The sequence below is a fragment of the Gopherus evgoodei genome, chromosome 3 (genome assembly GCF_007399415.2).
Source record: "Gopherus evgoodei ecotype Sinaloan lineage chromosome 3, rGopEvg1_v1.p, whole genome shotgun sequence".
Lineage (NCBI taxonomy): Eukaryota > Metazoa > Chordata > Testudines > Testudinidae > Gopherus > Gopherus evgoodei.
The window spans coordinates 115,171,732-115,186,618 of NC_044324.1; the positions used below are offsets into that span (position 1 = coordinate 115,171,732).

Genomic DNA, 14,887 nt, shown 5'->3' on the forward strand with positions numbered 1-14,887 from the left:
TCTCTTATGAATGAAGAAATCTGGAGCTGCTACTACAATGCAGGGGAGACTGTGTCTCCATGTCTTTACAGCACTCAGCACAACAGTCCCTGATCCTGAGCTCTGGATAACGATACTATAAATATTAAGTCATAATACCTTACATTTCATGACTCTAAGGCATAACTGAATTAGAAGGGAAGAACAAATACAGAATAATAAATTTAACCACATCAAACAACAGTCAAAAATGACCTTAGAGTAAGCTAGGCAGAATTATTTAAAATAGAGGAACTAAACCAGAAACCGCCCTTTCTCAGATGTGCAATCCTTAAACAAACCTATTGAAGTCAATGAGACTACTCCCATGAGCAAGGGTTTGCAGAGCAGGCATATAATTTGAAGTTGCCTTTCTTTACATGAGGTTTTGCTTGGACTAGAAAGCTGGTTAGTTTTCATTACAAGTCACCACCATTTCTGCACCTTGCTAGAATCATATCTTTTTAGAGTGCAGTCATGGTTAGAACAGCGATCAGGTAAAATGTTACTTGTTCAATAGATTAGATCAGGGGTTGGCAATCTACGGCACATGTGCCAAAGGTGGCACGTGAGCCGACTTTGCCTTGCATGTGGCTGCCAGCTGAGGTCCTGGCCGCCGGCCCCCCTCAGCCTGTTGCTGGCTGAGTGAATGGATCCCTAGGCTGGCAGGAGGCTGAGCGGGGCCGGTGGCTGGGACCCCAGACCAGTGGCAGGCGCGCCCCTGCCACCGCGCTCGGGTTCTGCAGCTCCCGGGAGTGTGAGCCGCTGGGGCGCAGAGCCCGACTGCGGCAAAGAGGGAGTTGGGGGTGCATGGGGGCTGGTGCCCATATACATCCACTGCAGCCTGAAGGAGCCCCCAGGGGGGTGCCAGGCCTCAGCCTGGGCAGGAGGGGCAGGGGGGCACAGCTGCTCCCCACTAGCGGCACCACTGCCTTAGCAGGGCTGCTGACCCCCTGCACCGTGCTAGCTCCTCCATGGCTGGGGCTCGCTGCTGCCGCAAGTGGGATGTTCTGGCTCTCTGGTGCCACCAGAAGGCGGCTCCTCCCTGCCGAGCTGCTGCAGCGGCCCAAGCCAGTGACGGGACTTGGGGCGGGGGCCACCAGAGTGTGGTGGGGAGGACTCACGGGGGGGGGGAGCTGTGCACCCTCCAGGAGAGTTCAGGGAGCAGGGAGGGGGGAACCTGGTCTGGGGAGCAGCCCCTCGGCATGGCTGGCCCCTGGAGTCTATAAAGGCTCATTGGGATTTGCCCCTCAATGAACCGATGTGCAGGGGTGGGAGGGGCAAGGTGGAAGTTTCACCTAATGTGCAAAATATCCTTGCACTGGTCCTGCCCCAGGGGGTGTGTGCACCCCAGATTAAGAATCACTGCACTAAACTGATAAGATCTGCATTTTAATTTAATTTTAAATGAATCTTCTTAAACATTTTAAAAAACTTGTTTACTTTACATACAACATAGTTTATAGACTTATAGAGAGAGACCTTCTAAAAATGTTAAAATGTATTACCGGCACATGAAACCTTAAATTAGAGTGAATAAATGAAGACTCGGCACATCACTTCTGAAAGGTTGCCGACCCATGGATTAGATCCTAGTTAGAGTCTAGAGCCTAGTTAGAGTCATGCCTTTTTATTTTAGTGAAAAATAGCAAGCGTTTAGTGCCTTTTGTTCCTGTTAGTGCTGCAAAGCCAAGACAGTTACGAGAGACTATGGGATTTTATCTGGGCATTTGCCTCATCAAGAGGATTGATAAAGTTCCTATTATAGATTTATTATTGCTGATGTGTGAGCCATCCTACCTGAAATGTGGCACTCAGCACTAGACACAATACTTCAGTTGAGGCCTAATCAGCACAGAGTAGAGCGGAAGAATTACTTCTTGTGTGTTGCTTACAACACTCCTGCTAACTAATACATCCCAGAACGATAGTGGGAGTTTTTTTGGCAAGTGTTTCACTGTTGACTCATATTTAGTGGACCACAAGCTATGACCCTCAGATCCCTCTCCGCAGTGCTCCTTTCTAGGCAGCCATTTCTCATTTTGTATGTGTGCAACTGATTGTTCTTTCCTAAGTGGAGTTCTTTGCATTTGTCCTTATTGAGTTTCTTCCTATTTACTTCAGACCATTTCTCCAGTTTGTCCAATCATTCTGAATTTTAATCCTTTTCTCCAAAGCACTTGCAACCTCTTTCAGCTTGGTATCATCTACAAACTTTGAGTATACTCTGTATGCCATTATCTAAATTAGTGATGAAGATATTGAACAGAACTGGACCCACAACTGATCCCTGCAGGAGCCCTCTCTATATGCCCTTCCAGCTTGACTGTGAACCACTGATAACTACTTTCTGGGAACGGTTTTCCAAACAGTTATACACCTGCCTTATCTAAGTTACACTTCCATAGTTTGTTTATGAGAAGGTCATGCGAGACAGCATCTAAAGCCTTAGTAAACTCAAGATATTTCACATCTATTGCTCCCCCTCTGTCCACAAGGCTTGTTACCCTGTGAAAGAAAGCTCTTAGGTTGGTTTGACACAATTTGTTCTTGACAAATCCATGCTGTTATTTATCACCTTATTATCTTCTAGGTGTTTACAAACTGATTGCTTAATTATTTGCTCCATTATCTTTCTGGTGACAGGTTTCAGAGGGGCCGCTGAGAGACTACAGGGCAGTGTGGGGTCATCCACAGGCCAAAGGAGAGAGGAAGTCAATGCACCCAGGCCCCTGGAAGGGTTGCTGGGAGGCTCCTGAGGAGGCGGTGGTGGAGGTAGACATCTTGGAACCCAGGCATGACTATTCTTTTTGGCTCACTTTGCTAACAGGGTGAAACAAGCTGAGTGTTTGTCACTGCACTTGTCATGTTTGCTCCAACTCACTGGCAGGGCTGGTTCAACCAAACCCTAGGCTGCCTGCAAAGTCATTTGCTTGAGGCACACTTGATAATTAAGGGGAAAGTTGTTATGGTCAGTCTCTATTGCTTTATTTTGAATTCAAGTGATGGAAAGTCAGTACTGGCCTCAGACTAGTTGTTGTGAAATGTAAAGTGTGTTTGTATGGTATTAAATACAACTTTCTTTTCAGATTTGAGCAGTTTCACATCGAACGTTGACAAAAATGACTATTTTTGCAATGGAAACAGCTAAAACTGAATTTTTGTATGTTGTAAAAGCAAAACCATTTTTGCCTAAAGATAAATAAAAATGGCCCATTCCTTTAAAAAAGAAAAATCTTATATACCAGCAGTTTTTCAGAAATAGGTTTATTTTAAATTTATAACAAAATGTGAAAAAATAACCCCAACTAACCGTTTATGAATATTTTTCACACTTTCTCAACTACATTTAGCATTGCCGCTTTATCACTACTAACAACATCCACAAACATGAGCTTCCAGTGTCCCAGGACAGGACACTGCCATTTGCTACCAAAACAGATTTAGCCAGTAAATGGAAAGGTTTTGTATGAGGCTATCTGAGCTCGGAATAACATTTTTCAAAATTCTCAAGGCTTGAACTAAGGTGTGCTTCAGGAATTAGCCTGTGTTTTGCACTTTTAGTGAGCACAGAGTTAGAAGAGGAGTCATGAAAGCAATAATCTGATTGTTGAACATGGATGTGCTGGACCAGCTCCTAAATTATACACCTGGGGCATTAGAATGAGCCTCTCTTTGCACATGTCCTCAGCAAAGAATGGTTATGATGCTCACAAAACAGAAGGCTATTATCCATTAAGCAACAATGGTCCAGTTAAAATTGAAAACTTTGTATTTATTGCCTGAAGGGTATTTCTGATATTATTTGACCTATTAACAAAGCTTTGTCTGGACTAGAGTTTTTTCTCCTGTGAAATTAGAGTTAATTTATCGAGTTAAATTCCTACGCCTGAGTCTCCACCATTTCCTAGAACTAGGATCAAGCTTCCGGATGGTGTGTGAAACCTTGCTCCCACTCCCATTTTCTCCAGGGCTCATTGTTCTTCCAAGGTGTCAGTTCAATACTCCTCTCTAGTTTAGAATTCCAAAGGTGAGACAAAAATGGCCCATATGCCTAACTAAGGCTTCTCCATCTCCTGACCTATTGCAGGCAGCAAAACTATCAGATCAGTCTGATATGCCAGCTTGAAAGGCAGCAAAACAATCTCCTTGAACATCTATCTCCAGCCTATAGCTAGGCTTGCAAATGGCAGGATACTATTCTGGGAGACAGCAACTCCATCCCTCTGATCCAGCCCAGCAGAGCAGAGCACTCCCAGTTCAGTGTCTGCAGGGATCGTATAAGAGGTGAACATCCATCAATTCCGCCCCCATCCAGCAACCAAATAGCAGATAGTGCAAGAGGAACCCCTACCCTGTGTCATTTCCAGAGAATTAGGACGCTGTTGGGACCATCTCCCTGCCTATCTCAGAAGAGCACTACTGTTTATTCCCAGATGATGAGCTCAACAACCATGCTATGTTGTGATCTCTCACATGAAATTAGGGGCCAGCTGGAAGTATCCCAGTAGACTTGAAACCATCATCCTTAAGTTCACACCATCGCGGTGCTTTTCGCTGTTTGATATGCACACAACTCCTTTCTCCTCCTTGCGCCCAACATTCAAGCTTCCAGACAAAAGGAGCATGTGACCCAATCACATTTGTCAAACCTGGTCCCATCACCCCCAAATCCAAGGCCCCTCTAATGCCTCAGGTTTTTCAACATGTCTGAACTAGCCTTGCTCCGAGGTGTGGTGAAAGGTAATTGCGTGAGAAGAACTTGGGTTGCGACATAAGCCTCAAGGAAAGAGTACTGGAGTCTCAGGTTGAGCAACTGCTCTCCAACAACACACAGGAAAAAAATAATTGTTGAGGTGTCCAAACATTCATTTCATTCTGCTGCAGGGAGGAGTCCAGGATGATCTGAGACAATGTGCTTCTGTCCCTGCTGCTTTATATAGCAATATCACCATTCATCTATTTACAGCTGAAGCATTGTTTTTATCAGTCTTCCTGTATATTAAAAGTGCTTTACTTCTGGAAAAACTACCGATCATTTTTATTTTTATAATCTGCTGCTGTTTTTAATTACCCTACAGTTTTTAGTGACTGTTGCTGGACATGGAATCATAAATGGGAAGGTATTTAGCCTAACTATCTGCTTCTGTTACATATAGATACTAGAGTAATGAGCAAAAAAGACCTTTAATAAAATATATACAGTAGGACCAAAGAGATAATGTTTTACACTGACCAGGGGTGGTCTGAGGGCAGGGTACACATATTTCAATTACTTTCTAGAGAGAACCCTATAACTACTGTACTTGCTATGATCAGTAAAAGGCTATGATTCTTGGATGGTGAAACCTGAAATACTGCCAAGTCTTATCTACAAAGCTATCCAAGGTTTAATTAAATTTGGACAGTTGAACAGCTTCATCCCCACTTTGGTCTGCTACCTTTTTATGTCCAGGGGTGGCAGGTTTGCATAATTTTTGGTGGCGCACAGAACAGGTCCAAGTCCCGCCCCCTTAACACCTGCCTTGTAAGCCAATATATATTTTTTAAAATAATGTAAAAATGCGTGGACTTTGGGGTGGGGCTGGTGATGAGGGGTTAGGGGTGCAGGAAGGACTCAGGGCTAGGGCAGAGGGTTGGGGTGTGCAGGCTCTGCCTGGGAGAGAGGGCTCTGGGGTGTGGCAGGGCTGGGGATGAGGAGCTTGGGGTGCAGGCAGGCTGCCCTCGGGCTGGGGCCAGAGAGGAGGACTTTCCCCACTGGCAGCAGCAAGTTCCGAGAGAGGGGCCTCCTCTCTTCCCCCGGCAGCACACTCACCTCACACCACTGTCACTACATGTGCTCCTAGGGCCCCTCTCAGGTCCAGGAAGCCCCCTCGCCTCTCCTGTGGTGGGTGCCAGGGGGGCTGCCATCTCATGTGTGCCTCCTCCCCGGATGCTGCCCCTCACTGTAGCCTCACTGGGGATGCCCAGCGTGGGACAGAACCGGTGACTGCGGGATGGGCCCCCCCCCCGTGCTGGTGGAGGGTCCCGCCAGAACGGGAAGGGTCTGTCCATCCAAGGTGGAAAGGCAGAGTCAGGGTCAGCCTGCTCTGGCACTAGTTGTTGGGGGGGGCTAGGACCCTGTGGGGGCAGTTGATGCCAGGAGCCAGCAGAGCGTAGCGTAGCACAGAGCTGCAGGGGACAGCCACCCACTGCCCAGGGCACAGGCAGGGACGCTCAGGGAAGGTGTGTGGGGGTGGCAGGTGGGGCCGAGGGAGAGACCCGGCCCCGAACATTGGTGGAGCCAGGCCCCCATGCCCTGAATATTGCTGGAACATGGGCACCATGGGCCCATATAACTTGCCACCCGTTTATGTCCAAACCTCCATGAGCAACCACACGTGCCTCTGCCTTCCTAGAGCTTAGCTGCTTTTAAATGTTTCTGATCTACATCCTGTACATTATCAGTTCAAAAGTTATGCACTACAAAAACAGGATACTGCTGTACTTTCAGAAAAGACAGCGAAAGACAAGTTAAGAAAAGTACAGTCTTATGCAAACCACAGGCAAGAACACTTACTACTTTCACAGTGTCTGACAGTTCTTGGAATCCCCTGAGAATCTAATAGAAAAAAATATCTCCTTTCATCTAAATGCTCAGATATCCATTCCTTGATGTCTATTTTTACGGGGTACTCAAGCTCAAATGCAGAGATCTCCATAAGCGGATTCAAGGTTCTATATACCAGGTAAAGACACTCTACCAGTCTGATCTCTCTTACGCCATTCCTATGCTCAGCCTGGGAACTGAGGTGGCAGCCAGAGGGGGCAAATAGGGCTTTATGTCATCTCTGTGCTTCTTATAGTCAAAGCTCATCCAAGGGCTTGCCTGTGGCCCCAGTCAGAGTAGCCTCAGGATCTGCAGGTAGCAGGGAGTAACAGGAGTCCAGTGTGCTCTGACCATGGCCCCAACTCTAAGGGCTGGGAGGAGGGTTGGGGTAGAGCCATTCTAGCAGTTGGGAAGTCCTTTGTTCAGGCCAGGCAGATTGGATAAAGCCCCTTTACATTGCTGGAGCATCTAGCTCAACAGAATCTGACCTATACATCTCTAAACTAGAATCTTTAAACACAGGCTTATTTAAACCTAGACATGTATACACCGAAGTGTAAAATCCAGATACAAATCTGAGCTTCTTCAATTTGGTCTGGATTTGGAGCTTTGTTTTGGACTCCCATCTTTACTTAAAACAGGTGTTTTTCTCTCTCTGAATCATTGGTCATATATTATTGGGAGGCGTTCCCCAGAAGTAACAATATCTCCAACAGCAATGATATAGTTTGTAAGTTTTCAATAGTCTCTTGCAGAGGAACAATAAAAATGAAGTTCCACACAAGTCACAATCATAAAAACAAACACAACTGAAACCACTAAAGAAAAAAAAATACTCGAGGAATACCACATGACCATGCTTGGCCTGGAATTAAGAAAAGTAATCACATTAGAGAGCAACACTCCAGGGAGAATAAAGTGAGCAACTGAAATTGAATGTTGACATGTGAAGCTGCAATACAAATCCAGCTTTATTTATTCCACGTCCAACTGCTATTTTTTGTTTCTATGCCTTCTATGCTCAGCTACTTCTATTTCAAATTAACAGAGTAGTTTGTGTGTCTAGTTCTGGAAATCAGAGTCACAAGCATGAGTCACACCATGACCTGAAACAGTTTCATATGAGAAATGTATAGATTAGAGGGTAACAAAGAACAGCTTGATTGTATTCAGAGACCATTTCTTTCTTAGTTCCCCTTATGCCTACACTTCTTTACTCCTTGAACCCAGCTCTTCTTTTCTTCTTCTTTCTGAATGAAACTCATCATCCTCCACAACCCACTGCACAAAGCCTGAGAATACCATGTAATTACAGACCAAACAGTCATGCCAGACCCGCCCCAAGGTGCCACTGGGTACTGGCTGATCTAGAGCTGGTTCAGAGTTCCTTTCCCTAATATACAGGGGGTATGGATGTTTCCATGGAAGCCATAATTCAACCCTGATGCATATATGCTCTATGTACACTTAAGAGTAAAATTACATGTCCAGAAAGGGGTCACATTTCTGATACCGTAATCTGTAAAACTGTAATTTAGAATATACTGAGTTTTCCCCACTAAAAATCTCACTTATAACATTAAGTCATCAACATAATGTTTCCACCTTGAATAATATACCTAAATCAAACAAGTCATTCTTTCACAATTTACAGTAGCCAATGTTTTCTCTCGACCCATTAAGACCCACTGATCCATGCCCCCAGGTGACTTACACCTATTTTGAAGTTCACTCCATTTTTACCAATGGATTGCAAAGACACGCAGTGTATATCCAAAAGTCTACACAATGGCTTGTTTTTTAGATAAATGTTGCATGCCTTATATTGGAGATTCTCTGTTTGACACTGTATTAGCTAATAAATATTCTGCTCCTTCATCCTCTTGCTCTTCTCTATTTCTCAGACAACAGTTCCTTATTACAAAGTGCTATTTTGTGTATTTCAATGCTCCAGTGAGTGTAAAAGGAATACATATCCTCAAGTTTACTTAATGAGATGGCTAGGGTTGCTTCTTGGCACTAATGGACTCTGGTTACTTTCCAAAGCATGGAAAACCTGTCCTGATAGCAACAAAGCAGCAGATTAACCACAAAGAAAATAAAATCAGATTTTGCAGCCCATAGACCTCTGGGAGCCTTAATTACAAATAAAACATCAGAAGGAATTTTGAGAAGCCACCTTTGAAGGTATCATCTGGTATTCCCAAACCACAATTACAGTGCTATTTAAGCACTAATAAATATATCAGAGCACTTGCACTTTGAAGATATAACTCTTCTAATTTGTGTTTCCTATAACGAAGAGATTATAGGTTGGGGTTTTTTCTGGAGTGGGGGAGGGTGGGGAAGATAGTGGTAGGGAGCATTTACAGACCTGTTCATAAAAAGAGCTGAGTGATCACACATGGTCAAGAACTTACTAAATTCTCCTGACTTTTTTGCCGATTCAACAGTGAAATCAGTGAGTGGGAGAAAAGGTCCTAAATTCTGCTTTCTTTCCAGAGGACAGATTTTTAACAGGAGATTAAAGATTGATTTACAAATATCTCTCCCGACCTTCCACCAAAATGCCTTCATTAAGATGTATTGCATATTGGATTTCTCTCTTTGACACACATCCAGATAATTGTCAGATCATGCCCAGAATATCAGATAATGGGATTTCAGAATTGGGATGTCTAACATTTCAGAGATGTCTAAAATACCACAGCACAATCCAAGTACTGTATGAACTATGCACTAAAAACCAGACCAAACCAACAAACAACGACAAAACAAAATCCAACAGCCCCAAAACATTAGGTGATCAGTGAATTTGAAAGTTAAAAATCGAGATTAAGGTTGAAAGCTGTTGCCCCATTGTTGTCCAGGTTGCCAAACAACAGAAAATCCAAAGTAGACAGATGATGGGACAGCTCTTGGACCATGCCAGAACTGAGTTTGTGTAACTCGGTTGCAAAGTTTTCTTTCAACTCCGTGGGGCAGATAGCTCAGTGGTTTGAGGAGTAGCCTGCTAAACCCTGGGTTGTGAGCTCAATCCCTGAGGGGGCCATTTAGGGATCTGGGGCAAAAATGTGTCTGGGGATTGGTCCTGCTTTGAGCAGGGGGTTGGACTAGATGACCTCCTGAGGTCTCTTCCAGCCTTAATATTCTATGATTCTAAGCCTCTAACAACAATCCTGGCCTGTTCCAGTTCCAGGCCAGGCCCTCAGGACAACTCAAGTAGCTTTAGGACTATATTATGTCCAGGTCTGGTAGCAGAGGCTCTCTGCAGCAAGAAAGGTGCTCTAGTCACAATCCCTCTACTGAGAGTACAGAGTAGCTCAGCTAGCTCTGCACCACATAGAGATTCCTTTACAGAAGCATAGTGCCAAGAGAAGCCAATTAAAATAGCTTTCCAGTTGTCTTGTGCTGCCAGAGTGTAGGGGAGGACTGAAGCTATGGCTCTACCCCCACAGCTAAATGCACAGCTTCTCTGTTATTCCTTCATGTGGTTGACTGCACATGCGACATTTGAGGGCATGCCTAAAGCAAATGAGGATGAGACTTTGGGGCAACATGCTCTCAGCCAGTGGCTGTCCTCATCTCCTGTTCTGATGGAGGAGAACACCAGGGAGCCATTCCTCACAACCACAAAAACTCTTTTCACCTTTTTTTTTTAAATCTTCCTCAAAACAATAAAAAGCAAAAACAATTTTCTATCAATCAAAAAAGCAATTCTATGCCAATTTTATAAAAGAATTATTCCAGGATCTTTGCACTAGCTTTTGACCAGGAGCAATATTCCCTACTCTCCTGAATACTGGGGATTTCTGATTCATATTGACAGCATCACTGTCCTAATCTCATGAATAACTGGAAGTTATCCCTGCTGTCATAACCCCATCAAAACAATGCATGGTAATTAAGGCCACAGTTAAGAAGAGCCAAATCAAAGAAGGGCTCTTTCTGCTTGTCTCTAGAAGACAAGTAGATCTATGGATGAATTTAAATTGGTGAGGAACCTGCATTCCACTTATTGAAATGTCAGGGTTAATGGATTAAAGTTGATGAAGTACAGACAATTAATTTCCCAAAAGGAAATGGGCTATGTCAAATAGAATGCACACTGTGAACACTTATTTAAAAAGAATTTCAAAACCATAGATGCAGGGAACTGGACTAGACTGCCTCGCGAAGGCTTGTGAAAAGAGGCATCAGACACCATCACTACAGGTATTCAAAAGCATCCAGGATAAACACACTTATGGGCAATTCTGTTTCTCTTGGAACCAACAGGAGTTTTGTCATGGATTGAAATGGGAGAAGAATCAAGCCCTTATGGGTTTAGACCCAGATCCTCAAAGGTGCTTAACTTCCAAGGAAATCAATGGGAATTAGGTGCCTAAATGCCTCGGAGCATCTGGGCCTTAGTGTTGTGGAGACTGGCAATAGTGAAATGGAGCAAAATGAACTAAGTTCCCAAGGGATCACTTCCAGGCCTAATATCTAGAATACTTTGAGTTATCTTATCTTAGAGGTGCAAAAAGATTCCTGTAAGATGCTAAGTAGCATAGGCCCAATTTCCCCTTCACAGCATTTAGCTCACTGACTTCACAGGAATTACTCTTGATGTACACCAATGCGAGATGAGGATCAGGCTCTCATAGATCCTCAGCACTGTGCAGTCTAAGGGCCCAATCCTGCTACCCTTACACAGGCGCTGACCTCAGTCTGAATAAGGACTGAGCATGCACTACAGGACTTGGCATTAAGAGTATGTCTACAAAGCAGCTGAGAGGTGTGATTCCCATTGCGAGTAGACAGACTCGCATTAGTTCTGATTGAACAAGGGTACTAAAAATAGCAGTGTGGATATTGCTACACTGGTGGTGGCTTGGACTAGATGCCTGAGTCCAAGCCTGCCTGATTCATGCTGGGTCTGGGCTCTGGTGGCCAGCTCAAGCTGCCATCAGAGCTGCAACTTCCACACTATTTTTAGCATGCTAGCTCAAATTTGCCAATCCATGCTGGGAATCACCTCCAAGACATACCTTAGGTGACATCACCTGCAAACAGAAAAACTAAAGTCACAAAAACTCTTAGAAACAATTCTGCATGTAGGTATTTTCTATCAAAGTGTTTTTCACTGCTTCCTTCACTGTGGTTCCTTTTGACTTGGGCAAAAGAAGGGTGATTCTCAGCTGGGAGATATGGGAACGGTTCAGGGTGAGAGGTTGGGGTTGCTGTGTTGAGGGAGAATCCAGGAGAGTCCTGGCATAGGTTAGACAGGGTTTTACTGTTTGTTTTCTGTAACAACACAATAATGATTTGTAGAGGAGAGCTGAGTCAGGAACCAACAATGGTTTGGGAAAGAAAGGGTTGAGGATAGTTTATATTTAAAGCAAAACAGGGAACTAATACGGTGTGTAACGATCACTGACCTGACCAGTTTGTCTATATGGTGTCTCCCTTCCCTTCATCTCTCTCTTGGGCATTCAGCATTAATGCTCTTTGGGACTGTCTTCTTCTGTGCTTGGAATATTTTCAGCACCACCCTATCTAAATAATATTTCAAAGGGGCTCCATGAACTTACCTTTGCCTCAAAATTTACGTTTGGTAAACATACGCTTTTAATCAAACCTGAAACCAATACATTTAAAAAAAAATCCAGTGAAAACAGTTTTTTTAAAATACTACTATCCCCTGTAGCATTTGAAATCCTGCAGGCTAGAGAACCCGAAAGTGAAACTAACAAAAGAGAAAATTATTTTATTGTCTCATAAGGAAGGTATGATAAAGGTAAACAAAGAGCCCAGAGAAGTGCTCAGGGTGTTATATTTCAAAAATCTTCACATTTAGTCTGCAGCGTTATTAGTAACACTAGCATGGAAATTTGTTTACATATGATATTTAAATTGTCAGTGTCCCTTTATTTGTTGGTTTAGTGGCACTCAATTTTTTGTAAAACTAAAAAAAAAAAACTTTACGTCAATGATTATTTTTAGATAATAGAGGCTTAGGTGAGTGACCTATCTGCACTTTTGTTACACAGTCATTCCCTCCCCCCCTTCCCCCGCTTTCATTATTGTCAAACAAGAGTTTGAAATAAAAGCCTGGATATGAACTTCAAACAGGAAGTTCATAGGTATAATGGGCAGCATCAAAACCATCATTCCAAACACTCTCAAAGTCCCAGGGTTGAATCTCCAAGCCTCAAGTTCAGGGTCTTTGGATTCAGTGACCCACTGATGTCCATTACAGAAAGCAAGCTGCAACTTGCACACACAGGTCCAGATGCTGCTGCTGACTCCAGATGGACAGTCCTCTGGACAGACCTGTGCAGTTCTAGCTGCAGGATTGGGACCACAGGGTCTACTTCTGTGAACACCTAGCAAGTAAGTTCACTAATAATAATTAATATAATAATATGGGCTGTCTCGCGGGGCCACTAATTAGATGGCTCTGGAGAGCCACTCCACGAAAACGTGCTTAGCTGCAATTGGATCCCACAGGGACAAAACCCTCCAAAAGCTTAAACCTAGACGGAGCACGTTCAAGACCCTCCGGAAAGCGGCGCACACCCAGGCCCCGGGCTGCACGTGCCTAGGGAGCGGGGCAGAAAGCGGAGGGAAAGAGCGGCTCCAGCCTACCTGGCGCCCCCGGAGAAGGCAGGAGCAGCTGCAGCATGAGAAACCAGGGTGCTCCCGCCCGCCTCCAGGAGCTGGGGGCGCACATGGGGCGGGCGGGAAGGTCTCACATCTCCCGGCTCCGCGGGGAGCCTCTGTCCGCCTGAGTAGCGAGCTCAGGCTGCAGTTCCCCAGACAGCAAGTGAGTCCCTCCTGCTCCGGCCGCGAGGCTGCTGCGGTTACTGGGTGCAGGTGGAGAGGAGCAAACACTCGGCGGCAGGGGCGGAGCCGCTGCTCTGTGCTCCGCGGGCCAGGCGAGGCGCTGGGCGACACCCTCCGGCTCGCTGCCCCCCGCAGGTAAGGAAGGGCCGGACAGCCCCCAGCAGGGCGCGGGAGAGACTAGCGCGGGCCGGCAGCCAGCAGCGGGGTGGGGGGGTAACCGCGTGCAGCCCGTAGAGACGGTGGAATTTGGACCTTTGAATGAGGCTGGTGAGGTGGGGCTGCTTGATAAAGTGCAATGCTGGGGTTGTTTCATAAAGCGCAATTCAGGAGCCCATGGGGCTTTTGCATAAAACGCATCGGAGCCTGGTGGGGGGGTTCAATAGGGGGTCTCACAATAATAAGTGGTGCTGTTTAATAAGAGGAAACAAGGTAAACTTTCATGACACACACAACAGCTATTTTAAAAGAATCTTAGTAAGGTTGTAAAATCAAGCACTAACCCTGTGCAAACTCAGGTCAGTCCCTTATGCATATCCATTATGATAGCCTACATTTATCCATTACAATAGCCTATATTTATACAGCCATTGTCTATTTTTTTTTTTTTGACCACAGGCAGCCTTAATTCTGGCCTTTCCTAACTTTTGAGTGTTTGACTTTACAACCTTATGGGGTGCTGAAACAGTGTTGATAGTGGGGGTGCTCAGAGACGTTGAACCAAACTGTAAACCCTGTAGATCATGGAATCCACTTCAATACCAGGAGTGTGGTAGCACCCCTAGTTCCACCAACTATGCAACCTTAATAATGGTCTCTTAACATAGTTTTTGTGTGTGTGTAATTTCCTAGTTTTTTTTTTAAAGCAATCTGAAAAAACAAAAATTCCATCAATATAGCACCATATTGACCCTCCACATGGGTCATCGGAAGGGTTGGTTGCATTAGATCCACTGTACAGACTATTGCCGCTTGAGCTAATGGAGTAACTGAAGGCAGTGTGTTGTCATCCTCTATTGGTACCAACATTAGAAGGGGATGGGACATGTTGCCAGTGGGTTTTGTAGAGCCAGGAATGTTGGTTCTATTCCAGGTTCTGGAGGGGAGTGTACTCTAGTGGGCACAGACTCTTTTGCCCATTCCCTCTAACCCCCACTGCCAGTGTGCCATCCAATCTAAAGAGCTCTGCAAATCCGCAGGTATCTGCTTTATATCCGCAGATAGCTGGAGTCAGGTCGAGGAGAGCCACGCTGGCAGCTGTGGGGAGCCTGAGTCCCTCCACCTGCCTGCAGTGCATGGCAGGGTGGTGGCTGAAGGCAGCCCCTGGCCATGTCCCTGCCCCCAGGCTCCCTGCTGGCCGAGGACAGGTGGAGAATCTGTGACTCTGTGTGGATTCCCCACAGCTGCCTGCGTGGCTTTCCCCGACCCGGGCTCCAGCAGGGGGAGCCTCAG

At 45.2% G+C, this 14,887-nt stretch overlaps 1 protein-coding gene across 2 annotated transcripts in view; it reads right to left on the bottom strand.

The window, feature by feature from the left end:
* Positions 1-13,450, bottom strand: part of IL20RA (interleukin 20 receptor subunit alpha) — a 32,186-nt gene extending 18,736 nt beyond the window's left edge. For both annotated transcript variants that reach the window (XM_030556404.1, XM_030556403.1), the window contains exon 1: positions 13,241-13,450. In XM_030556404.1, coding sequence (XP_030412264.1) covers positions 13,241-13,325 — 85 coding nt within the window. In that variant the 5' untranslated portion in view covers positions 13,326-13,450. The remainder of the gene's footprint in view (positions 1-13,240) is intronic.
* Positions 13,451-14,887: the final 1,437 nt, after the last annotated feature.